The following is a 26,813-nucleotide window of genomic DNA, read 5'->3' on the forward strand; positions in this document are numbered from 1 at the left end:
TCTGTGCCACGTGCCATCGAGTGCAAGAATAGCATGATCAGGCATGTTAATGTGTGGCTGAGAGACTGGTGTAGGGTCAGGGCTTCGGGTTCCTGGATCATTGGGGCCTCTTCAGGGGGAGGAACGACCTGTACAAAAAGGACTGATTACACCTGAACCCAAAGGGGTCCAATATCCTGGCAGGCAGATTTAATACAGCTGTTAGGGAGGGTTTAAACTAATTTGCAGGGGGATGGGAACCGGAGTGATAGGGCTGAGAAAGGGGAAAACAGAAATAAATCAAAAATAGCGTGCAGCAGTGATTATAGAAAGGACAGGCAGGAGATGAAGCATAATCACAGCCAGTGGGATGAGTTACAGGGCAATAGAGGCGTGGTGCAGTTAAAACAGAAAGCAACAAATACTGGACTGAAAATTTTATATCTGAATGCACATAGCATAAGAAATAAAATGGACGATCTTGAAATTCAGCTACAGATTGGCAAGTATAATGTTGTGGTCATCTCTGAAACTTGGCAACAGGATGGCTGCCATTGGGAGCTGAACATCCAAAGATATACGGTGTATCAGAAAGATAGGTTAGTAGGCAGAGGGGGTGGTGTGGCCCTGGGTATAAGAAATAATATTAAATCATTAGAAAGGGATGAGATAGGATCAGAGGGTGTAGAGTCTCTATGGGTTGAGTTAAGAAATGGCAAGGATAAAAGGACCCTAATGACAGTTGTATACAGGTCTCCAAACAGCAGCCGGGATGTGGATTACAAATTACAGCAGGAGATAGAAAAGGCGTGTCATGCTAATTGTTGGGGATTTTAACATGAAAGTGGTTGGGGAAACCAGGCCAATCCTGGACCTCAAGAGATAATTTGTAGAAAGATAGGGATGGCTTTAGAACAGCTTGTTGTTAAGCCCACTAGGGGATCGGCTGTGCTGGACTGGGTGTTGTGCAATGATCCAGAGAGCTTAAGGTTAAGGAACCCTTAGGGAACAGTGATCACAATATGATCAAGTTCACTTTGAAATTTGAGATGGAGAAACTAAATTCCAATTTGTTGGTATTTCAGTGGAATAAAGGAAATTACAGAGGCATGAGAGGAAAACTGGCCAAGGTTGACTGGAAAGGGACACTAGCAGGAAGGACAGCAGAGCAGAAATAGCTGGAGTTTCTGCGAAAAATGAGGGAAGTGCAAGACAGATATATTCCAAATAAGAAGAAATCTTTGCATGGAAGAAGGGCACCACCATGGCTGACAAGTGAAGTCAAAGCCAAAGAGAGGGCATACAATGAAGCCAAAGCTAGTGGCAAGATAGAAGATTGGAAAGCTTTTAAAAATTTGCAGAAAGGAACTAAGAAGGTCATTAGGAAGGAAAAGATGAATTATGAAAGGATCTGGCAACTAATGTCAAAGAAGATATTAAAAGTTTTTTGAGTAAAGGGTAAAATAGAGTTGAGGGTAGATATAGGACCAATAGAAAATTATGCTGGAGATATTGTAATAAGAGATGCAGAGATGGCAGAGGAACTGTATGTGTATTTTGCATTGGTATTCACAGTGGAATACACCTGCAGTATTCCAGACATTTAAGAGTGTCAGGGAAGTGAAGAAAGTGCAGTGAAAATTGTGACTGAGAAGGTGCTCAGGAAGCTTAATGGTCTGAGGGTGGATAAATTCCCTGGACCTGATAGAATGCACCCTCGGGTTCTGAAGGAAGTAGCTGGAGAGATTGCGGAGGCATTAACAATGATCTTTCAAGAATCGATAGATTCTGGCATTGTACCGGATGACTGGAAAATTGCAAATGTTACTCTGCTATTTTAAGAAGGGTGGAAGGCAGCAGAAAGGAAACTTGTTAGCCTGACATCTGTGGTTGGGAAGTTGTTGGAATCGATTGTTAGGGATGAGATTACAGAGTAGCTGGAGGCACATGACAAGATAGGCCAAAGCCACCATGGAATCCTGAAATGAAAATCCTGGCTGCCAAACTTACTGCAATTTTTTGAGGAAATTACAAGCAGGTTAGACAAACGAGGTGCAGTAGATATGATGTACAAGTACTTGGATTCTCAGAAGGCCTTTGACAAGGTGCCGCACATGAGGCTGTTAGCAAGATAAGATTTTGTGGAATTACAGGGGAGTTAACAGCATGGGTGATTGGCAGAAAACAGAGAGTGGGAATAAAGGAATCCTATTCTGGCTGGCTGCTGGTAACCAGTGGAGTTCCACAGGGGTCGGTGTTGGTACCATTGTTTTTTACTATGTATATCAATGATTTGGACTATGGGATTAATAGGTTTGTGGCTAAATTTGCTGATGATACAAAGATAGGTGGAGGAGAGGAAACAGAGAGCCTGCAGAGAGACATAGATAGTTTAGGGAAATGGGCAAAGAAGTGGCAAATGAAATACAATATTGGAAATCATGCACTTTGGTGGAAGAAATAAACAGACAGACTATTATTCAGGTGGGGACAGAATTCAAAATGCAGAGGTGCAAAGGGACTTGGGAGTCCTTGTGCAAGATACCCTGAAGGTTAACTTCCAGGATGAGTCAGTAGTGAAGAAGGTGAACGCAATGTTGGCATTCATTTCTAGAGGTATAGATTATAAGAGCAGGGATGTGATGTTGAGGTTCTCTAAGGCATTCATGAGACCATACTTGGAGAATTGTGTGCAGTTCTGGGCTCCCTATTTCAGAAAGGATATACTGACATTGGAGAGGGTTCAGAGAAGATTCAGAAGAATGATTCCAGGAAAGTCTGGCAGCTCTTGGGTTGTATTCCCTGGAGTTCAGGAGAATGAGCAGGGATCTCACACAAACATTCCGAATGTTAAAAGGCCTGAACAGATTAGATATGGCAAAGTTATTTATGGTAGGAGAGTCCAGGACAAGAGGACACAACTTCAGGATTGAAGGACATCCATTTAGAACAGAGATGCAGAGAAATCACTTTAGTCAGAGGCTGGTAAATCTGTGGAATTTGTTGCCGTGAGCAGCTATGGAGGCCAAGTCATTGGGTGTGTTCAAGGCAGAGATAAATAGGTTCTTGATTAGCCAGGGCACAAAAGGGTATGGGGAGAAGGCAGGGGAGTGGGGATGACTGGAAGAATTGGATCAGCCCATGATTGAATGGTGGAGCAGTTTCGATGGGCCAAATGGCCTACTTCTGCTGCTATATCTTATGGTCTTATGGGTGCAATGGAATCTGGAGCCAGCCTTGAAGCAGTAGCTGGTTTTCGACTGTCGGCTATTAAACTTCAATAAACTAATTAATTACCAGAATCTCAACTTGTGGGTGTCGCCTTAGTTTAATTATAAGAAAAACATTTGAAAAACCAACGCAAGCCTGACAATTACAATCAAAAAACTGTTGATGGCACACAAGACCATTTTGTCCATAACTCAAAGCCAGTTCCAACACCAGTGCCATTCCCCCCATTTTCCTGGAATTCTCTTTAGAAGACCCTGATTTGTTCAGTTCCTCTCATCCCAAAGGTCAGTTTCAGATTATAATTCCAGTCCAAGTAAAATTTATCTTCACAATACTCTATTATTTAAACTTTATGTCTTCTGATCCTTGGAGAGGATACATTTCCCAACATTAAACATTCAGTTGATATTATTCCTATTTATTTAAAAACAACCAATCATTATTTATTACTATTTATATTTGAATTGCAATTTGTTGACTTCTGCTCTGTTTGACATTCCATTGATCCCATTAGAGTTATTATTCTATGGATTTGCTAAGTATGCCTGCAGGAAATTGAACTCAGGGTTGAATATGATGACAGATATATATTTGTGATGTATTGTTCTACTGCTCCCTGTGTCATTTTCCACATCCCAGGGAAATCCCAGATATTTCATGAATTATGTTCATGGAGATTCAGGCAGGGAGGGAGTTTCCATGTCATAGGAATGAACAGTTTGTTTTGCTGACGCAGTTATGAATGTTGGTCAGCTGACAGTATCCTGAATAAATGCAGGAAACTGCATTTGCAAATTTCTCCTAAGATTAGTCCTAAACGTCCTGTGTTTGTTGTAAGCCCCAGAGTCTGCACAAGTCAACTTCTTGAGCCACCTAAATACAATCACCTGCCACTTGGGTGAGTATACCTGTATATAATCAAAATCTGATTTAATATAACCGGCATATGCCATGAAATACCTGCTCGTTAATGCTAATATCTAATCAGCCAATCATCCAGCAGCAACTCAAGGCATAAAAGCATGAAGGCATAGTCAAGAGGCTTAGTTGTTGTTCAGACCAAACATCAAAATAGGGAAGTAATGTGATCTGAGTGACTTTGACTGTGGAATGATCGTTGGTGCCAGATGGGGTGGTTTGAGTATCTCAGAAACTCCTGATCTCCTGGGATTTTCACACACAAGAATCTCCAGAGTTTACAGAGTATGGTGCGATAAACAAAAACAAAATCCTGTAAGCCGCAGTGTGGGCAAAAGCACCTTGTTAATGAGAGAGGTCAGAGGAGAATGGCCAGACTGGCTCAAACTGACAGTAACTCAAATAACCACACGATACAATGGTAATATACAGATGAGCATCTCTGAACACCCAATGCATCGAAAGTTGAAGTGAATGGGCTATTAGAGTGGGAGACCATGAATATAAATACTCAGTGGCCTTATAATTAGGTACAGGTGCACCCATGCCACTGAGTGTGCCTCTCTCTTTCACTCTCAATGCAATTTAAAGCTAACTTTTTTCTCCTTTTCCTGGTTTTGACGTTCTACAATCTGAAACACTAGCTCTATTTCTCTCTCCCCAGATGCTGCCTGACGTGCTGAGTGCTTCCATGTTTTGGGGTAGTACAGAGGAACCTTCAAGTACAACCACATAGCCCTCTGACAATGGAGTCACAGACAGAAAGGGCAGTGAAGAAGGCTTTTGCCATGTTGGTCATTAGTCAGGTCACCGAGGATAAAAGGTGGGTGGTTATGGTGAGTTTGTAGGATGAAGCTGCAGATGGAGCTTTGTGTTCAGTTTTGGTCACCCTGTTATTGGAGAAATGTATTAAAATAGAAAAATTGCAGAAAAGAATTACAAGACCATTGACAAAGCAGGAGGGATGACATTTCTGGAGAGGATGGACAAACTAGGACCTTAATCATCGGAGTGCAGGAGACAGATACATTTAAGCTTTTTCCATTGTTGCGGAATCAAGACTAGAAGCGATAAGTTTAGTAAAGGAGGGGAAGGAATCAAGACTAGAAATGAAAGGATTAAGGAAAGAGGGGAAAGCTTTAGTAAAGGAGGGGAAAGGAATAAAGACTAGAAGTGAGAGGTTTTAGGAAGGAAGGGAAAGGTTTAATAAGAACGTGAGGGTTAACTTTTTTTCCAGCATTACCTCTGTCATTTCAGATTTCCAGCAACTGCATCTTTTCTTTTGTTTTTCCTTTCCTGCTTTGGCTGGAGACTAGCTAACAAACTGCCAGTAAGCAAAATATTCTTTTAAATTATCTAAAAGTTTGTCAATTCTTGCAGTACAACAGGATTTGTTTAATCAACAGAGAAAATAAATGAGTTCAAGACTTGCCAGAATTAATTGGCAGTTAATGTCCAGAGCTACCCCGCAAAGCAAGGGTAGGAGAGCAGGGCGGTTAAGTTACTAGACTAGTAGCCAGACAGGAGCATTAAGCTCGGTCATTAGTGAAATCCCATGACGGAAGCTAGGAAAGTTAAATTCAAATAATTAAATAAATGCAGAATTTTAAACAACTTTTAAAAAAGCAGGCTAGTCCCAACAATGGAAATCAGTGGATAGTTATCCAATCTCATCTGGTTCACTTTAGGGAGGTAAGCTGTTTGCCAGTCTGGCCTACACATAACTCCAGACACATCAAAATGCCTCTTCAGTTCACCAGCAATGATGGATTGACAATAAATGCTGCCATTCTCAGTGACATCTATATCCTGTGAGTGAATAAATAAAATATTATAAATCTTCTCAACCAAGTGCCAGCACAGTTGGCCAATTGTAATTTTTTCCAAGATTACAACAGTGACTACACTTCCAAAGCAATTCACTGGCTGTTATGCAGCCGGGACATCTGTCAAGGGCTTCAGAAATACAAGTTTCTTATTTTCACTCCAGTGGTTTTGGAGGGTCATTAAGGACCCATGAAGAAAGATCTTCCCAGGAAACCAACCATCTGTTTAAGGGTTATCTGTCTCACCAGCCATCTCTTTATCCAAGGCATGAACACATTGAATTGCAAGAGGCTGGTGCTGCTGATTTCCCACTGGAACTTCAACACTGTCACTCAACAGCCAATGAGTGTGGTTTGCATAGACTTCCCTAGTTCTTCACCACTGCCAGACAAACACCAGGCCAAGAACACTCAAGATTGGATGATCCAAATTCTGAGAGTATAATATTTCAATTCCTTGGGAAAATACTGCACAGGATGCAAGTTCAGGAATTGGAGGTGAATAAGGAGTTGGAAGTCCTCATACAGGTTTCCCTAAAGGTTAACTTGCAGGTTGGCTCAATTAAAAAAGGAGGGAAAATGCAATGTTATCATCCATTTCCAGAGGACTAGAACATAGAAACAAAGATGTAATGCTGAGGCTTTATAAGGCACTAATCAGACCACATTTGGTGAATTGTGAGCAGTTTTAGACCCTGTAAGTAAGGAAGGATATGCTAGTAATGAAGGGAGTCCAGAGAAAGTTTACAAGAATGACCTGGGATCTATATTCACTGGAATTTAGAAGAATGAGGTGGGGATCTCATTGAAACATAGTAAATATCGAAAGGCCCAGATAGAATGGACATGGAGAGGATTTTTTCAATTGTGTGAGAGCGTAGGACCAGAGGACACAGCCTCAAAATAGAAAGGCAACCTTTAGAACAGAGATGAGAAGGAATTTCTTTACCCAGACATTAGCAGGTCTGTGGAATTTATTACCATGGACAACTGTGGAGGGCAATTCATTTGTTATATTTAAAGTGGAGGTTGATTGGTACTTGATTAGTAAAACCATTAAAGGTTAGAGGAAGAAGGCAGGAGAATGAGGTTGAGAAGGAAAATAAATCTGCCATAATCAAAAGGCAAAGCAGACTTGATTGGATGGATGACCTAACTGTGCTCCTATGTCTTATGGTCTTACAAAATGCCAGAACCTAGTTCTTGCTGTCCAGCTCACCTCTGGCTCACACACAGCGTACTGAACTGTGAATATCCAAGATGAGTTGGAGGTTATCACTGACACACAATGTATTGCAATTTATGCTGGTGTTTGAATTAATTGCAATGGGATCAACATCCCCAAACAAGGAAACTACAGTTTTATTGTTACTTTTCTTTTTTTTCATTCTTTTCTAAGACATTTTATAAATATAATTAAGAATTAAGAAAAATAATTAAAATATAATTGTGTGCTTTTTACAGAAGCATGCAAGCTTATTTGAACAGAGGCAAAGACAGATCAGAATGTCAATAGATTAATCCGGGGGCAATCAGGAGTTGCCAGCAGAGGGTGGGTCACTCCTTTGCCTCACAAGTGGACTCTAGTAGGGAGAGTGAGCACAGCCAACACACCCTATCCAGGGCCTGATGGCATGGGATGTGGTGTGTGGAGGTCCGAGACGCTGGTCTAGATCCAGGACAAACCTCCCCTTCGTAATTGCTGCAAATCTTTCAGTATGGTGTGGGAGAGGGAACAGATCAAAAATTGGATCCTCAAAAACGGTTGATATTGTTGCTGCCTACAGAAGGGCCGCACTCTTGTGAAGCAGTTAGCTGAGTGCAGCGACCCAGGTTCAATTCTACTACTGTCAGTAAGGAGCTTGTGCATGCTCCCCTTAAATGTGTGAGTTCCAGCAGCTACAGATTCTGTCCACATTCAAAAAACGTGCAAGTTAGGAGGTCAAATGGGCAGTGATTCTGTCCATATTCAAAAAACGTGCGAATCAGGAGGTCAAATGGGCAGTGATTCTGTCCACATTCAAAAAACGTGCGAATCAGGAGGTCAAATGGGCAGAGCAGGCTCATCTGGCCAGATGGGCCCACACTGTGATGTATGTCTAAATAAATAAAAAAAAACAAATGGATATTTCATTAGGAGTTTGAGGAGACTTGGTTTATCACCAAAGACTCCCACAAATTTGTACAGATGTACTGTGGTGGAGAGCATTCTAACTGGTTGCACCACTGTCTGGTATGAAGGTGCCATTGCACAGGATCAGAAAATGCTGCAGGAAGTTGTAAACTCAGTCAGCTCCATCATGGGTGACAGCCTCCCCAGCATCCAGGATATCTTCACTTGTCATTTCTACCATCAAGGATCCTGAAGCCAATTTTATCAGAAAAATCATTCAAAATTCACTCAATATAGTAACCATACTTCCACAGTATTGTAATGAATGGAATCAAAAGGACATGAGGATGATAAGAATGAACGATTAGTAACAGTGGAGAGAGTGGAAACGTATTCTGCTGTACATATCAGAATCCGAATCAGGTTTATTATCACCGGCATGTGACGTGAAATTTGTTAACTTAGCAGCAGTAGTTCAATGCAGTACATAATCTAGCAGAGAGAGAGAGAAAATATAATAAATAAAATAAAACATAATAAATAAACAAGTATTTGCATACATCTGACATTTGAATTTAATAATATTAGAGGAACTAGTTCATCTTGGGTCAGGCAGGTCTGGTCAGGTTTTCATATCACAAAACCATTATTGAGTGATACTTGAAGGTTAAAACAGCTTTGCACCTTGATTCTAAGGATAACATTACAGTAGAGGTTACCTCATGATCCGTGACATTTTCCCCCACGACAGCAGTAGCAGCTAGCGAGGCATTATAGATGGCCGAGTCCAAATCCGTGTAATATTCCGGACCGAGAAGATAATCGTAGACGTTGTCCACTTCTTCCACTGAACGGGGCTCAGTATCCTGAGACAGGTGTGGAATAGTGTAGGAATTAGGCAAATCCTGCTCCATGTAACCTATCCTGGCTGCAACTTCAGGAGCAGAGAGGTGACCTCTGCTAACGCATGTCTATACATCTGATCAACACCTGATGTGAAGAGCAAGAGGATCTACAAGTATGTGAAGAGCAAGAGGATAAGATGTGAGAGAATAGGACCAATCAAGTGTGACAGTGGAAAAATGTGTAAGGAACCGGATGAGACAGGAGTGGTACTTAATGAATATTTTGCTTCAGTATTCACTATGGAAGAGGACCTTAACAATTGTAGGGATGACTTACAGCAGACTGAAAAGCTTGAGCATGTAGATATTAAGAAAGAGAATGTGCTGGATCTTTTGGAAAGCATCAAGTTGGATAGGTTACCGGAACCGGAGAAGATATACACCAGGCTACTGTGGGAGGTGAGGGAGGAGATTGCTGAGCCTCTGGCAATAATCATTGCATCATCAATGGGGACAGGAGAGGTTCCGGAGAATTGGAGTGTTGCAGATGTTGTTTCCTTGTTCAAGAAAGGGAGTAGAGAAAGCCCAGGAAATTATAGACCAGTAAGTCTTACTTCAGTGGTTGGTAAGTTGATGGAGAAGATCCTGAGAGGCAGGATTTATGGACATTTAGAGAGGCATAATATGATTAGGAATAATCAGCATGGCTTTGTCAAAGGCAGGTCGTGCCTTATGAGCCTGACTGTATTTTTGAGGATGTGACTATACACATTGATGAAGGTAGAGCAATAGATGTAGTGTATATGGATTTCAGCAAGGCATTTAATAAGGTGCCCCATGCAAGGCAGATTGAGAAAGTAAGGAGGTATAGGTTGCAAGGGGACCTTGCTTTGTGGATCTAGAATTGGCTTGCCACAGAAGGCAAAGAGTGGTTGTAGATGGATCATATTCTGCATGGAGGTTGGTGACCAGTGGTGTGCTTCAGGGATCTGTTCTGGGACCCCCTTCTCTTCATGATTTTTATAAATGACCTGGATGAGGAAGTGTAGGGATGGGTTAGTAAGTTTGTTGATAACACAAAGGTTGGGGATGTTGTGGACAGTGTGGAGAGCTGTCAAAGGTTACAGCGGGACATTGATATGATCCAAAACTGGGCTGAGAAGTGGCAGATGGAGTTCAACCCAGATAAGTGTGAAGTGGTTCATTTTGGTAGGTCAAATATGATGTCAGAATATAGTATTAATGTTAAGACTCTTGGCAGTGTGGAGTATCAGAGGGATCTTGGATTCCGTGTCCATAGGACATTCAAAACTACTGCACAGGTTGACCGTGTGGTTAAGAAAGCAAACGGTGCATTGGCCTTCATCAACTGTGGGATTGACTTCAAGAGCCGAGAGGTAATGGTACAGCTGTATAGGACCTGGTCAGACCCCACTTGCAGTACTGTGCTCAGTTCTGGTCGCCTCACTACAGGAAGGATGTGGAAACTATAGAAAGGGTGCAGAGGAGATTACAAGGATGTTGCCTGGATTGGGGAGCATGCCGTATGAGAATAGGTTGAGTGAACTTGACTTTTTTTCCTTGGAACGACGGAGGATGAGAGGTGACATGATAGAAGTATATAAGATGATGAGAGGCATTGATCGTCCAGATAGTCAGAAGCTTTTTCCCCAGGGCTGAAATGGCTAACACAAGAGGGCACAGTTTTAAGATGCTTGGAATTAGGTACAGAGGGGATGTCAAGGGTAAGTTTTTTTACGCAGAGAGTGGTGAGTGCATGGAATAGGCTGCCAGCAACTGTGGTGGAGGCGAATACAATAAGGTCTTTCAAGATCAACATGGACAACCCGCTGGAGGAACTCAGCAGGTCGGGCAGCATCTGTGGAAACAAGCAGTCAACGATTTGGGCCGATAACCCTTCGTCAGGACTGAAGAAGGAGGGGGCAATGGCAGTGGAAGAAGGTGTGGGGAGGGTGGGAAGAAGGCTGGTAGGTGCCAGGTGAAAAACCAATCAGAGGAAAGATCAAGGGGTGGAGAAGGGAAAGCAGGGAGGGGATAGGCAGGAAAGGTGAAGAAGGAATGTAAGGGGAAAGCACTATGGGTAGTAGAAGAAGGTATAATCATGACAGAGGTGATAGGCAGCTGGAAGAGGAGGCAGAGTGAAAGTGGGATGGGGGAAGGGAGAGAGAGGGAATTACCAGAAGTTGGGGAATTCGATGTTCATACCAAGGGGCTGGAGACTACCCAGACGGTATATGAGGTGTTGCTCCTCTAACCTGAGTTTGGCCTCATCATGGCAGTAGAGGAGGCCATGTATGGACATATCCAAATGGGAACGTGAAGCAGAGTTGAAGTGGGTGGCAACTGGGAGATCCTGTCTGTTGTTGTGGATGCAGCAACAAAGGTCAAGAGGCTCCTGGATAGGTACATGAAGCTTAGAAAAACAGAGTACTATGGGTAACCCTATGTAATTTCTAAAGTAAGTACATGTTCAGCATAGTATTGTGGGCTGAAGGGCCTGTATTATGCTGTAGGTTTTCCCTGTTTCTAACACAAGTGAATTAGTCTCATTAGGCTCCACAGTCAGCCAGGAGCTCAGGGTGAGGAGGTTGAAACTTGAAATACATTTCTTTTAGTCACCTTCTAAATCATGTTAATATCCTTTACCATCTTCTCAGGTGGTAACGACCCAATTTTTTCTAGTCACCTTCTAAATCATGCCTAAATCCTTCACCACTTTCCCATGCGGAAATAACCAATTTATTTCAGAGAGGAGACCTCGATCAATCTGTACTTATTTTGCTTTCCTGATGCAGGAAATTTCAAATCCTTTGATGCCCTGCCTTTTTTGTTTTCAGTTCAACTGATGTACTGTAAATCCTCTCCAACACCCCTAACTCTCTTTCTATGTCACCCCAACTAAGAGATCAGGCCAAGCAACTTTATAACCATCCCCTCCCTCTTCCTTCCTTGTCAATGTAAACTTCTTGAATTCAATTTGTAAGAAACAATGAGATTAGAAGATGATGCTTCCAGTTGTTGGTTTAAAGTCTCTGTCACCTCAGTGCAATGCATTTCATCACCTGCCACACTGTTGTGAAGGGAAGGGAATAGGAGAGAGAGATAGAGAGGTGGACAGTGTTTTGAACTATCAGCAACCCAATGACCAGTCTACCACGAGCTTCAACATCACGGAGAGGTCTTCCACTTTTGTTTTCACCTGTAAATTCCTCCGAATGAAATAAATAATGAGATAGCAATTAAACAAATCTAAGATGGTGATGAAGTGATGGTGACTTAACATTAAATAATGCGTGAGGTTAAAGACTAGCACATGAATTGTAAAAAGCTGGATTATTGCTTTTGGTTACAGCTGTGAAGCGCACATTCCAATGATCAGCAATGTCTCAGTAATGTATTAATCCATTTGCAACAGATAAGCTCTTCAAACCCCATTCAAATTGCATTAGAACCATCACATGAGGGTGGGTGGGGGGGGGGGCGCAAGGAGCAGGGCAGGAAGGGAAGGAGAATGGTATGAGGAGTGGAGTTGATGCAATCATACCAGGACCAAAACTTGCTAATTTCTCTCATTTTCCCAGTTTCTGAGTAAAATTTACCTACACCTCCCAGGGAAGGGTCATTTTCTGACTCTGCTCTTGACCAGAACCCTACCACCCTCCATCATCTCAAAGCAGTTAACCATCTACTAATCATTTCATTAAATCAACTGGATGGACAGGGCAGGTTTAGGGGCAAATGAGTCAAATGTGGGCACATGGGACTGACTCAGATGGACAATTTGGTGGCATGGATAAATTAGGCTGAATGGCCTGTTTCCATGTTGTATGACATGATAAAGCCATCTCTCTAAACATCTTCTCCCAAGACAGTTTTCCTTTGGCAATCTGGAGTTCTTTCCCCAAATGGCTTATAGATTTAAACACATTGAGACCAAGAGCTTTAAATTTTGTAGGTAAATATTTAGAGAGATTGAAGGCATATAAGAATTATGATCATTGATAGTCTAATTGATTCCAGAAAGTTGTTTTTGGAAAGTGAAGGTTCCCTCCCTTTCACAGCTTTATTTAGTTACCCTGAAATTTTCCTGAAAAGTGGTGACAAGGGAGTTACTCTTTACAGTGAAAGAGATGGGCATGCTGCCAGAGTAAGGATCTGAGTGATCAGTTTATACCTTGCAATTACTATAATGATACAAGTCATTAAGACCATCAGCTGAATACTAAGACAGCGATCCCATCAGTTCGATTACCTGCTGCATTCCTGCATGTTTTCCTTCACAAGCACCATCACATAGCCCATCTGGGAAGTCTCCAACCCAGTTGGAGTTCCAGAGGTCATCAATTTCTCCAACTTCTGGTACTTACTCACCCCTTTCCGTTTCTTTCTTTTTTCCATTCCCCATTCCAGTTACCCCCTCAAACCTTCTCTTCTCCTTAGCTGACCTCACCTCCCTCAGGCACTTCTTCCCCTTCTCCTTCTTACATGGTCCACTGTCCATCTCCTATTAGATTCCTTCTTTATCTACCACCACCCAGCTTCTTATTTCATTCCCCCTTCACCCAGCCACCCATTTACCCCCTCACCTGATGTCACCTATCACTTGCCAGCTTGTACACCTATCCCTCCCTCCCATCTTATTTAGTTTGGCTGCTGGCCCCATCCATTCCAGTCACATGAAGGCAGCACCCATCATCAGGGACCACACCCCAACCCAACATCCAGGCTATGCTGCTGCCATCAGGAAGAAAGAACAGGAGCCTCAGGGCTCACACCTGCAGGTTCAGGAATAACCATGACACCTCAACCATCAGGCTCTTGAACCAAAGGGGATAAGTTCACTTGGAATGTTCTCACACCTATGCACTCACTTTCAAGGACTTTTCATCTCCTATTCCCAATATTTATTTATTATTAGCATTTCTTTATTTCCTTTCTTTTTGTATTTGCACAGTTTGCTGTGTTTTGTTTACACACTTGTTGTCTGTTCTGTTGGGTGTGGTCTTTCATTGATTCTATTATGGCTATTGGATTTATTGAGTATGCCCTCAAGAAAATGAATCTCAGGATTGTACCTGGCATTGTATTAACACACAAAGTAAATTTATTATCAAAGTGCATATACAGTTCATCCACGGCTTCTGATTGTGGAAGGCTCAATAATTTTGTGGGGGCACACTCATCTACAACTACTTTTTATAAAGTCTGACAACTGTGGTGTGTTAATCATTCAGATTCACAAGTGAGACCTTGAACACAGCCCAGTGCACTGACGCAAAGTGATGTACGTAGTGCACGGAATCGCATCATGGCTCACTGGCGTCGCCTTGCCAACAAACTTCTTGTGAATGTTCTTGATAATAAATTTACTTTGAACTTTGATGTTTGAACTGATGAGGAGTCGCAGCATGAAAGATTGACCATTTATTCCTCTCTATGAGATACTGCTGAGTTCCTCCAGCAATTAGTTTGTGTGTGTTACTCTTCGACTCATCTTTGATACATTCATTAATCTACACCAGGGGGACAGCAGAGGCCAACAACCTAGCAGCACGTCTTTGGGTTGAGGGAGGAACCAGAACTCCATGCAGGCGCAGGAAGTACAAGCCAACTCGCTGCCTGACAAGGAGTTGAACCCTGACTGAAGAGCTGTGAAAGCAGCAGTGTGACTGCGCTCACTTGCCTCAGCACGGCTCAATCTTTGCCTGAAATGGCCCAGTGCCAAACCAGAACTGCGGAGTCTCATGGGGAGTTTCAAAATGGAGCGTGAGCATTTCAAGGATGCTGGATGCTTTAACAATCTCAATACAGCACTTGATCTCCAAACACCATCTCCTGAATCAGAAATTGGCAGCCAATAAATAACTTGATTTCAAATCAGAGTTATTCTTTATTTATTGACAAAATGCTTTTGGCAATGCCAGTATCTATTCCACACCCTCTCCCCCTTCCTCCACTGAATTAGACCATAAGACACATGGTCAGAATTAGGCCATTTGGCCCACAGAGGCTATTCTGTCATCCCATCATGATTGCTTTATTATCCCACTTAATCCCATTCTCCTGCCTTTTTCCCATAACCTTTGATGCTTTTGCTAATCAAGAACCTATCAACCTCTCCTTTAAATATATCCAATGACTTGGTCTCCACAGCCATCTCTAGCAACAAATTCCACAGATTCACTACCCTCCGGTTAAAGAAATTCCTCCTAATCTGAGCTCTAATTGGATATCCCTCTACTCTGAGGCTGTGCTTTCCGATCCTCGATGCCCCCCACTATAGTAAACATCCTTTCCACATTGGATCCTATTGGAGAAAAATTGGAGTCATTCAATTCCCCTCTGAACTGAGTGATTAGACTGCTCCTTTCCGAAGGGCAGTGACGACGTCTCAACCATACTGACATGGTCCTTGAGTCACAGATTGTAAAGACCAGGCAGGGGCAGACAGTTTCCTTCCCCAAATGACTTTGGCAAACCTGACAGAACTTTACTTGCCCCAGTCCAGTGATGTGATCTGTTATGAACCATCTGGGTGGCACAAGTAACACTGCCGCTTGCGTGGCACTCTGATACCACTAGTGACCCAACATCGATTCCTGCCCACTGTATATTGCTGGTATGTGTGCTCTCCCCGTGACTGTGTGTTCCTGTCACTGTCTATACAGAGTTGGTACGTGTGCTCTCCCCGTGACTGTGTGTTCCTGTCACTGTCTGTATGTTGTTGGTACGTGTTCTCTCCCCGTGACTGTGTGTTCCCGCCGCTGTCTGTATGTTGTTGGTACGTGTTCTCTCCCCGTGACTGTGTGTTCCCGTCACTGTCTGTATGTTGTTGGTACGTGTTCTCTCCCCGTGACTGTGTGTTCCCGCCGCTGTCTGTATGTTGTTGGTACGTGTTCTCTCCCCGTGACTGTGTGTTTCCGTCACCGCCTGTACAGAGTTGGTAAGTGTGCTCTCCCCGTGACTGTGTGTTCCCGTCACCGTCTGTATGTTGTTGGTACGTGTGCTCTCCCCGTGACTGTGTGTTCCCGTCACCGTCTGTATGTTGTTGGTACGTGTTCTCTCCCCGTGACTGTGTGTTCCCGTCACTGTCTGTATGTTGTTGGTACGTGTTCTCTCCCCGTGACTGTGTGTTCCCGTCACCGTGTGTTCCCGTCACCGTCTGTATGTTGTTGGTACGTGTTCTCTCCCCGTGACTGTGTGTTCCCGTCACCGTCTGTATGTTGTTGGTACGTGTTCTCTCCCCGTGACTGTGTGTTCCCGTCACCGCCTGTACAGAGTTGGTACGTGTTCTCTCCCCGTGACTGTGTGTTCCCGCCACCGTCTGTATGTTGTTGGTACGTGTTCTCTCCCCGTGACTGTGTGTTCCCGTCACCGCCTGTACAGAGTTGGTACGTGTGCTCTCCCCGTGACTGTGTGTTCCCGTCACCGTCTGTATGTTGTTGGTACGTGTGCTCTCCCCGTGACTGTGTGTTCCTGTCACCGTCTGTATGATGTTGGTACGTGTGCTCTCCCCGTGACTGTGTGTTCCCGTCACTGTCTGTATGTTGTTGGTACGTGTGCTCTCCCCGTGACTGTGTGTTCCCGTCACCGTCTGTATGTTGTTGGTACGTGTGCTCTCCCCGTGACTGTGTGTTCCCGTCACCGTCTGTATGTTGTTGGTACGTGTGCTCTCCCCGTGACTGTGTGTTCCCGTCACCGTCTGTATGTTGTTGGTACGTGTTCTCTCCCCGTGACTGTGTGTTCCCGTCACCGTCTGTATGTTGTTGGTACGTGTTCTCTCCCCGTGACTGTGTGTTCCCGTCACCGTCTGTATGTTGTTGGTACGTGTGCTCTCCCCGTGACTGTGTGTTCCCATCACTGTCTGTATGTTGTTGGTACGTGTGCTCTCCCCGTGACTGTGTGTTCCCGTCACCGTCTGTATGTTGTTGGTACGTGTTCTCTCCCCGTGACTGTGTTGGTTTCCTCCAATGCTCTGGTTTCCTCACACAACAACAGACACAGCTTACGGGGTACGCAGTGGGCAAGCTTTGTTGCTGCCGGAAGATTAGCAACACTTGCAGTCTGTTCCCAGCCCATCCTTTGGACTGTTCATGTCACTGATGTAAACGATGCATTTCCCTGGACGTTTCAATGTGCATTTAACAAATAAAGCTGATGTAATTTTTACTTGGATTGACATCCCTCCTCCACTGTTTCCTATCGTAGGATTTCAACCTATATCACCAGATTCTTACCCCACCTTTAGGATCAAAGTAAGCATTCCCCCTCAAATAAATTAACCACTGCGCTGACAATAACTTGATAACTCTTCAACTTCCTTTCCCTCCTGACCAACCGGTGTCTCAAAAGCAAACCTTGAAATGGGGGTCCGGAGAGAGTGGCAGGAATGTAATGTGAACAGGGCTTTGTAGAGCTTAGCATGCCTGTGTTAAGTCAGCAGAATCACATGTCAGTCATCGAAGCTCCTCCTACATTGCCCTAAGGAGGTGCTCAGTGGGTTTACATCATCTACCTGTTCCCTAACCCCAAATGTTTCTATCTTTTGCCGGGCAGCCCGATCTTTCTTCTTCCTTTTGCGATTTTTTCTCGATTTCTTTCTGCCCTTGCCCTTCTTTTTAGAGCGTTTGCGATCCCTCTTCTTTTTTTTGTGGCGGGGTCGAGAGGTCGTTGTCTGTAAAAAGCAGCGAGAGAGAGAATCTGAAGCCAAGGAGACGCACAGGGATTGCAGAGAGACGGCCGTGTGGGAGGTTGTAATGCAAGGATTTAACGCTGAGGCTTTATAAGGCATTGGTCAGATCATATTTGGAGTATTGTGAGCAATTTTGGGCCCCTTGTCTGAGAAAGGATGAGCTGGCATTGGAGACGATCCAGAGGAGGTTCATGAGAATGATCACAGGAATGAAAGGGTTAACTTAAAAAGACCATTTAATACCTCTGGGTCTGTACTTACTTAAGTTTAGAAAAATGTCAGGAGAAATGTCATTGAAATGTACCAAACATTGAAAGACCTAGGCAAAACACACAAAATGTTGAAGGAACTCAGCAGGTCAGGCAGCATCTATGGAAATGAATGAACAGTCAACGTTTCAAACAACACCCTTGTCCAGGACTTGAAAGGCCTAAACAGAGTGGACATGGAGAGGATGTTTCCGAAAGTGGGAGAGATTTAGACTAGAGGGCACAGCCTCAGAATACAAGAATGTCCTTTTAGAACAGAGACGAGGAAGGAATTTTTATTTTTAGCCAGAGGCTGGTCAATCTATGGAATTCAGTAGCACATGGTTGTAGAGACCAAAATTGGATATATTTAAAATGGGGGGGGGGGAAACGCAGTGATAATATCTTGATGAGTAAGGGCTTCAAATGTTATGGGAAGAGGTCAGGAGAATGGGGTTGTGAGAAAAAATGAGCCAAATGACCTAATTCTCCTATGTCATATGGTATGGAAGTAAGGAAGTAGCCCAAGAAATAGTGGATGCATTAGTGATAATTTTCCAAAACTCCTTAGATTCTGGATTTGTTCCTGAGGATTGGAGGGAGGCTAATGTAACCCCACTTTTTAAAAAAGGAGGGAGAGAGAAACAGGAGAATTATAGACCGGTTAGTCTGACATCGGTGGTGGAGAAAATGCTAGAGTCGGTTATCAAAGATGTGATAACAGCACATTTGGAAAGAGGTGAAATCATCGGACAAAGTCAGCATGGATTTGTGAAAGGAAAATCATGTCTGACGAATCTTATAGAATTTTTTGAAGATGTAACTAGTAGAGTGGATAGGGGAGAACCAGTGGATGTGGTATATTTAGATTTTCAAAAGGCTTTTGACAAGGTCCCACACAGGAGATTAGTGTGCAAACTTAAAGCACACGGTATTGGGGGTATGGTATTGATGTGGATAGGGAATTGGTTGGCAGACAGGAAGCAAAGAGTGGGAGTAAACGGGACCTTTTCAGAATGGCAGGCAGTGACTAGTGGGGTGCCGCTAGGCTTAGTGCTGGGACCCCAGTTGTTTACAATATATATTAATGATTTAGATGAGGGAATTAAATGCAGCATCTCCAAGTTTGCAGATGACACGAAGCTGGGTGGCAGTGTTAGCTGTGAGGAGGATGCTAAGAGGATGCAGGGTGACTTGGATAGGTTAGGTGAGTGGGCAAATTCATGGCAGATGCAAACTAATGTGGATAAATGTGAGGTTATCCACTTTGGTTACAAGAACAGGAAAACAGATTATTATCTGAATGGTGGCCAATTAGGAAAAGGGGAGGTGCAACGAGACCTGGGTGTCATTGTACACCAGTCATTGAAGGTGGGCATACAGGTACAGCAGGTGGTGAAAAAGGCAAATGGTATGTTGGCATTCATAGCAAAAGGATTTGAGTACAGGAGCAGGGAGGTTCTACTGCAGTTGTACAAGGCCTTGGTGAGCCCACAGTTTAAGGACAAAGGGGAAGCCTTTTAGGACCGAGATGAGAAAAATCTTCTTCACACAGAGAGTGGTGAATCTGTGGAATTCTCTGCCACAGGAAACAGTTGAGGCCGGTTCATTGGCTATATTTAAGAGGAAGTTAGATATGGCCCTTGTGGCTAAAGGGATCAGGGGATATGGAGAGGAAGTAGGTACAGGGTTCTGAGTTGGATGATCAGCCATGATCATACTGAATGGCGGTGCAGGCTCGAAGGGCTGAATGGCCTACTCCTGCACCTATTTTCTATGTTTCTATGTGTATTCATAGGGATTGGTTGGAGTGAATTCTCCTCCTTTGACTTATGGTTTGATTATAGGGATTGGTAGTGGGTGAATTCTCCCCCTATATCTAGTCATGTGATTATAGGGATTGGTAATGGTTGAATTCTCCCCCTATGACTAGTGTTGTATATATTGGGATTGGTAGTGGGTGAATTCTCCCCGTGTCCAGTGGTGTGTTTATAGGGATTGGTAATGGGTGAATTCTCCCCCTGTGTCTAGTGGTGTGATTATAGGCATTGGCAGTGGGTGAATTCTCCTCCTAAGTCTAATGGAGTGCATATAGAGATTGGTCGTCGCTGGAAGGGGAAAGAAGGGTACCAAGGACACAAGAGACTGCTGATGCTGGAATGTGCAGCAATCTACTGTACCAATTGCTAGAGGAACTTGCTGAATTTGGCCAGTAGATTGTTCGTAGGGTCAAGGCTGGGTTTCTCATTTGTGAAGATATCAATCTCCACTGGATCTCTACTGGTTTGAGGCAAGCGTGGTTTATGAGGTATTGGAAGTTACTCCAGAGAACTACCCTTCTCCAGGATGATTAATCCCAAGAGTAAACTGTAAAGGACAGTTCAATATTAAAAAATAGTTTATTCCCTCATTAAAAGTTATTAGAAATGGATGGACTTGGATAGCAGGCTGATATGTTTGAATATATTTCTTGTTTGTTTTTGGGTTGTAGGGTTTGCTAGAGGACAATTATTGACCCACGCAAATTGTTCCTGAGAAGGCACAGTAGCATTGTCTGTTAGCCTAATGCAATTCCACCACTGTCTGTAAGGAATCTGTACGTTCATCTCGTGACAGTACTAGTTACACTGGGTGCTTCGGTTTCTTTCCACAATCCAAAGACACAAAGGCTCATAGGATAATTGGTCACATGGGACAAATTGATCAGGTGGGTTCATTGGGCGGGAGGGCCTGTTACCATGCTGCATCTACAGAAGAAACTGCAATTAAAGGTAGTGGTGTGCCACCTTCTTGAGGTACTGCAGTTCCTCAAGTGAAAGTGCTACCGCAGTGTGGTTAGCAAATTAGTTCTGGGATTTAGACCCAGTGCTGTTGGGGAGAGAGATCTGGGATTTAGACAGTGTTGTTGGGCAGGGTGTTCTGGAATTTAAACCCAGTGCTGTTGGACAGGGTGTTCTGGGATTTCAATTTGGTGCTGTTGGGGAAGGAATTCTGGTATTTAGACAATGTTGTTTGGGAGGGAGTTCTGGGATTTAGACAGAGTGCTGTTGGGGAGGCGTTCCTGGACTTAGACCCAGTGCTACCAGGGAAGGAGTTCCAGGATTAGACTCTGCTCTGATGAAAGAGTTGTGAAGTATTTCAAAGTCAGGTTGATGAACAACTTTGCAGGGTATCTGCAAATAGTTGTGTTGTCATAAAATTATTGCCTTTGTCCATCTAGGTGGAAAAGTCGCCAGGTCATGAGGTAATGTTGGAACAGCCTAGGTTAGTCCCTGGTGGTGGGTTGATGTAGTGTCAGTCAGCTGGTCTGGATAGTGTCAAGTTTCCTGAGAGTTGTTCGAGCTGCATTCCTCAAGGAAAGAGAGAGTATTTCTTCATGCTTCTGACTTTTGCTGTCTAGATGGTGTATTGGCTTTATAGAGTCAGAGAGTGAGTTACTGACTGCTGGAGACACCCAGTCTCCCGCCTGCTCTTGTGAACATGGTATAAGATGTGTGCTAGTCTGGTTGAGTTTGAGGTCAGTGGTGACCTCCCCTAAAGTGCCATTGTGGGACTTGACATGGGTAATCCATTGCCTGTTGAAGGTGGATGGTTAGACTGCTTCTCAGAGACAGCTGGTGCCAAGCAGTTTCTATAGCATGAATATTACTTGCTTTTTCTCAGTCCATGGCTGAAAGCTGCCCACGTTTATTTGACTAGGAAAATTGTTGAGAAACAATACCTAAGGGAGTATCCATTAGTATGGGCAATAGGAAATAATAGTCCTATTTCCAAGGGAAATTTGCCTGACACACCCTGCACTGCACTTACCACTGGTGTACACAGCAGCTGTGCCAAGTAATAGTCTCAATTGACCATGTTACACTGTCACACTCTACATCAACATAATGTGTGCACAGAGTCAACTGTGTGCATGGCACTGGAACTGGCAGGGTGGTGAAACATTAAACACAGAAGTGCTGCCAGCCAACTGGTATGAGATCAGCCAAGCCAGCTGGCAAGTCGACCTGTAGCTTCAAAGAGTGGCACACAGAAGATGTAGGGCAGATGAGTGGTTGAGAAGATCTGGAATGGGAATTCCAGAACTTAGGACCTTAATACTTGAAGGCACGAATTACGTGAACAACTCGTCAGCCCAACATTAACCCGAATGGAAGAGATCTCATTGGGTTGAAGAAGGTCACACAGGCAAAGATGGCTGAGAAACACAAGGAGATAATGAAACATCAATTGGGATAGGAGTCAGTGTTCATCAGCACACAAAATGGGACAAAAGGATTTGGTGAGTTGGGTTGAGACGATGAGTTTGAGGAGCTGAGAACAGGGGAGAATTTAAGGTGAGTATCCCATGAAGAAACCAAGCACAATAACCCCTTCACCACCGGAAACAAATTGATAAGAGGGTATGTGTGGAGCTGGATGATTGAGAGAAAATGGAGAGGGGTTTGCAGAAGCTCAGATACTCAATTTTAAGCCACATAAGAAACAGACAAATGGAGGGTTATGTCAATGGAAAGATTAGGTTGATATTGAATGGGGTCCAAACGTCAGCACAATATTGTAGGCCAATATTTGTACTATGCTGTACTATTCTATAATCCACTCAATTGCCACAGGAGTGCCAAGTAAAAGAGAAGACATCAAGAGGAAAGTGCTGGAGCTGGGAATGCTGACAATAGAAGGAAAGATTTGCCAATCCAGGCTGAGTTCCTCTTAAAACTTGTGTTGAATTCTGTTCACTTCCCCACCCCCCAAGACTTTGTTTTTACTTTTTCAATCTTTCAAACTTCAAATTTTCACCTGGGAGCCTAGAAAAAGAGGTTATATATATACACACACACACACACACACACACAAAATCACAATTTGTCAATTCTTCTCAAGTCTGCAATGACCCTATAATCTCCTCTCATTTGAAGCTCTCCATAAAGCAAGGTATGTGCATACCTGGACAGATGGTGGGGTGGAATGGTAGTGTAGTGGTTAGCACAATGCTTTCCTGTACCGGTGACCCGGGTTCAATTCCCGCTGCTGCCTGCAAGGAGTTTGTACATTCTCCCTGTGACTGCATGGTTCCCTCCAGGTGCTCCAGTTTCCTCCCAACACAGGTGCACCGGTTGGTAGGATAATTGGCCATTGTAGATTGTCCCGTGATTAGGCTCTGGTTAACTCAAGGGATTGCTGGGTGGTTCAGCTCGAAGGGCCATTCCACTCTGTATCTCAATCAATTAATCAGTCAATAAATGAAAACAGTTATGGTTCACCAGGAAACAAAGAATCAGGAACTAAAAAACGAGAATTCTGGAAATACGCAATCAGTTAGTCAGCACCTGTGTGGAAAGAAACTGTTTTGAGTTAATGACTCTTCATTAGAATTGGAAAAATAGGAAGACAAATGTGTTTTCATTTGCAGAGGAGGAAAGGTGGAGAGATGAAAGAAATAGCTGTCAAGTTATCAATGTAACAGTTACTTTAAAAAAACAAACTGATACCCTGATAAACCAAAACTTAACAGATGAAAACAAAGGTACAGTGACTTCTGTGAAGTATGGGTTATCTGAAACTAGCTCAATATTACATGTAATGTACCCCCTCAGGTGAGGAGGGGCTGGTCCTCAAGGATATACTGGACACCATGTGTCCAAGTAAAAAGCTTTCGCCAACAGACCCCATGTGCCTGTGAAGTAGCAACAATGGCCCACCTTGTCTAACCTATGTTTTATGACTGTATTCAGAGTCATATAGCACAGAGACAGGGCCTTAGGCCTAACCATTGTCCATGCCAACCATTGCACACATCTATCCCTGGAGGGGGGGGGGAGTGTGGGGAGAGGAGACAAGGGAGAGGTCGCACAACTCAAAGAAGATTTATGAGAGCCCAACGCCAGCCCACATTCCTCAGCTGGGTCAGAGGTCGAGCACTTCATTTGACAGCTGTCACGCTTGTTTAACCCACTGTGACCCAATGAGTGCCACGTCCTGACAAATTGGGAGCTGCAGACAGACACTTCATGCCCAAGCTCCTTGTATAAGTGGTGTGGGAAGGTGGGTGTGCTGGGGAGGGTGTGGGGGGGGGGGGGGGGGGCACTGTGATCACTGGACCAGGAACGAGCACAGGGAACAGTATCAAACATCACGCAGGAGGAGATCTACAAGTAACTGGCTTTCTATTTCCAGAAACTAAATGATATTTTTATCTGAGAATACATGTTCCTTGTTGTCATGGTTATTTAATGATGGCAGAGAGCCAAGTGTTACACAGTGACACAGCTGCTGGAGGGCTGCTGACACTCAGCCCCGTCTGTCTCTGGTGCTGTCTTTGCACTTGCTCCCCGATCTCCAACAGTGCTTTAGTTTCCACACTCCAACGGCCAAAAGACATGTACACTAGTAAACCAACTTACCATATTTCAAATTGAACAGGTATACGGGCCACGGGGAGAGTCGCCCCAAGCATGTGGGCAACGGGGAGAGTCGCCCCAGGCGTGCGGGCGACGGGGAGAGTCGCCCCAGGCGTGCGGGTCACGGGGAGAGTCGCCCCAGGCGTGCGGGTCACGGGGAGAGTCGCCCCAAGCATGTGGGCCACGGGGAGAGTCGCCCCAAGCATGTGGGCAACGGGGAGAGTCGCCCCAAGCATGTGGGCGACGGGGAGAGTCGCCCCAGGCGTGCGGGTCACGGGGAGAGTCGCCCCAGGCGTACGGGCCACGGGGAGAGTCGCCCCAAGCATGTGGGCCACGGGGAGAGTCGCCCCAGGTGTGCGGGTCACGGGGAGAGTCGCCCCAGGCGTGCGGGTCACGGGGAGAGTCGCCCCAGGCGTGCGGGTCACGGGGAGAGTCGCCCCAGGCGTGCGGGCCACGGGGAGAGTCGCCCCAGGCGTGCGGGTCACGGGGAGAGTCGCCCCAGGCGTGCGGGCCACGGGGAGAGTCGCCCCAGGCGTGCAGGTCACGGGGAGAGTCGCCCCAAGCATGTGGGCAATGGGGAGAGTCGCCCCAGGCATGTGGGCGACGGGGAGAGTCGCCCCAGGCATGTGGGCGACGGGGAGAGTCGCCCCAGGCGTGCGGGCCACGGGGAGAGTCGCCCCAGGCGTGCGGGTCACGGGGAGAGTCGCCCCAAGCATGTGGGCAATGGGGAGAGTCGCCCCAGGCGTGCGGGTCACGGGGAGAGTCGCCCCAGGCGTACGGGCAACGGGGAGAGTCGCCCCAAGCATGTGGGCGACGGGGAGAGTCGCCCCAGGCGTGCGGGCGACGGGGAGAGTCGCCCCAGGCGTGCGGGCGACGGGGAGAGTCGCCCCAGGCGTACGGGCGACGGGGAGAGTCGCCCCAGGCGTACGGGCGACGGGGAGAGTCGCCCCAGGCGTACGGGCGACGGGGAGAGTCGCCCCAGGCGTACGGGTCACGGGGAGAGTCGCCCCAGGCGTACGGGCGACGGGGAGAGTCGCCCCAAGCATGTGGGCAACAGTGAGAGTCGCCCCAAGCATGTGGGCGACGGGGAGAGTCGCCCCAGGCGTACGGGTCACGGGGAGAGTCGCCCCAAGCATGTGGGCGACGGGGAGAGTCGCCCCAGGCGTACGGGCAATGGGGAGAGTCGCCCCAGGCGTGTGGGCGATGGGGAGAGTCGCCCCAGGCGTGCGGGCGACGGGGAGAGTCGCCCCAGGCGTACGGGTCACGGGGAGAGTCGCCCCAGGCGTACGGGTCACGGGGAGAGTCGCCCCAAGCATGTGGGCAACGGGGAGAGTCGCCCCAGGCGTACGGGTCACGGGGAGAGTCGCCCCAAGCATGTGGGCAACGGGGAGAGTCGCCCCAGGCGTACGGGTCACGGGGAGAGTCGCCTCAGGCGTACAGGCAACGGGGAGAATTCTGTGTAGGTGATGAGAATGTGGGTAGAGTTATCTTAAAATGTGATTAGTGTAGGATAGGTGCCAATGCTTGTGTGGACATGATCGGCTGACAATACATTTCAATGCTGTTACCCCTATCCTGAGGCTCTCTTATCTTTACTCTACAGGAGGTAGAGGTTATGTAACGCTCATCTGTATCTTTCCCTCTACAAGAGGTTTCACTAAAAGACATCCTCAAGGAGACTGGGCTTTACCTAAAATATGTATACAAGATGACAAAAACCAGTGACTTTTTGCCCAGGGGAAAGATGGCTTATACAGGAAGACTGGGGGGGAAACCATCGAGGATATGTCATAAGTAGTTGTTTTTACATAAAAGTAGTGGGTATGTGGAATCCACTGCTGGGGTGGTGGCAGGGGCAGATACTTCAGGAACATTTAAGAGACTTAGGTAGGCACATTGATGAGCTAAAATGAGAGAGGGAAGTGTTAAATTGATTTTAGAGTGGTTGAAAAGATTAGCTCCTTCAGATTGGGCAGAATGACCTGTACTGTGCTATACTTTTCTATTTTTTAAAGTGAAACCCATGATACTCCAACAAGTGAAGCACATTGTCCAATGTCACCTGATTTCCAGACGGACTAACCGGAGAAAAATGGAGAAAATAAACAGCGTACCCACCTCATCATCGTAAGAAGTCACCAGAGACTGCAGGGTGTAGGGCAGAGGGGTGTCGCAGTCAGGGATGTAACGCTCGCAGTAAGTGTACGCTGCTTTGGGGTCCGGGGACATTAGTAGCTGCTGAATATCACCCTGTAGCAAAGGAGAACAGAACAAGTCCAGGTCACCAAACAGATGAACTGTATACACATGCACACAGTTCTCACATCTGGGCTCCACCTTTTGAGGTTTAAAATTCACATAACTGCAATATACAGGATGGATAGAGACTGCAGGGCCAGCTCCATCATGGGCATGGTCCTCTCTGCCATCGAGGACATCTTCAAATTGCAGCACCTCAGCACGGCAGCATCCATCACTGCGGCCATGCCAGCTTCTCATTATACCATCAAGGACGAGGTACAGAAACCTGAAGACACAC

General features: G+C 45.3%; 1 protein-coding gene across 2 annotated transcripts in view; it reads right to left on the minus strand.

Annotated features, from left to right (window-relative positions):
• LOC140740297 (uncharacterized) overlaps positions 1 to 26,813 on the minus strand; it is a 406,935-nt gene that overhangs the window by 256,957 nt on the left and 123,165 nt on the right. The window contains exons 5-7 of one of the 2 annotated variants that reach the window (XM_073069446.1): positions 26,393 to 26,524; positions 17,449 to 17,607; positions 8,787 to 8,933 (exon numbers count right to left, since the gene is read on the minus strand). In XM_073069446.1, the coding sequence (XP_072925547.1) occupies positions 8,787 to 8,933; positions 17,449 to 17,607; positions 26,393 to 26,524 (438 nt within the window). The remainder of the gene's footprint in view (positions 1 to 8,786; positions 8,934 to 17,448; positions 17,608 to 26,392; positions 26,525 to 26,813) is intronic. The other variant, XM_073069447.1, reaches the window with a different exon arrangement.

This window comes from Hemitrygon akajei, chromosome 16 (genome assembly GCF_048418815.1).
Source record: "Hemitrygon akajei chromosome 16, sHemAka1.3, whole genome shotgun sequence".
Classification (NCBI taxonomy): Eukaryota; Metazoa; Chordata; class Chondrichthyes; order Myliobatiformes; family Dasyatidae; genus Hemitrygon; species Hemitrygon akajei.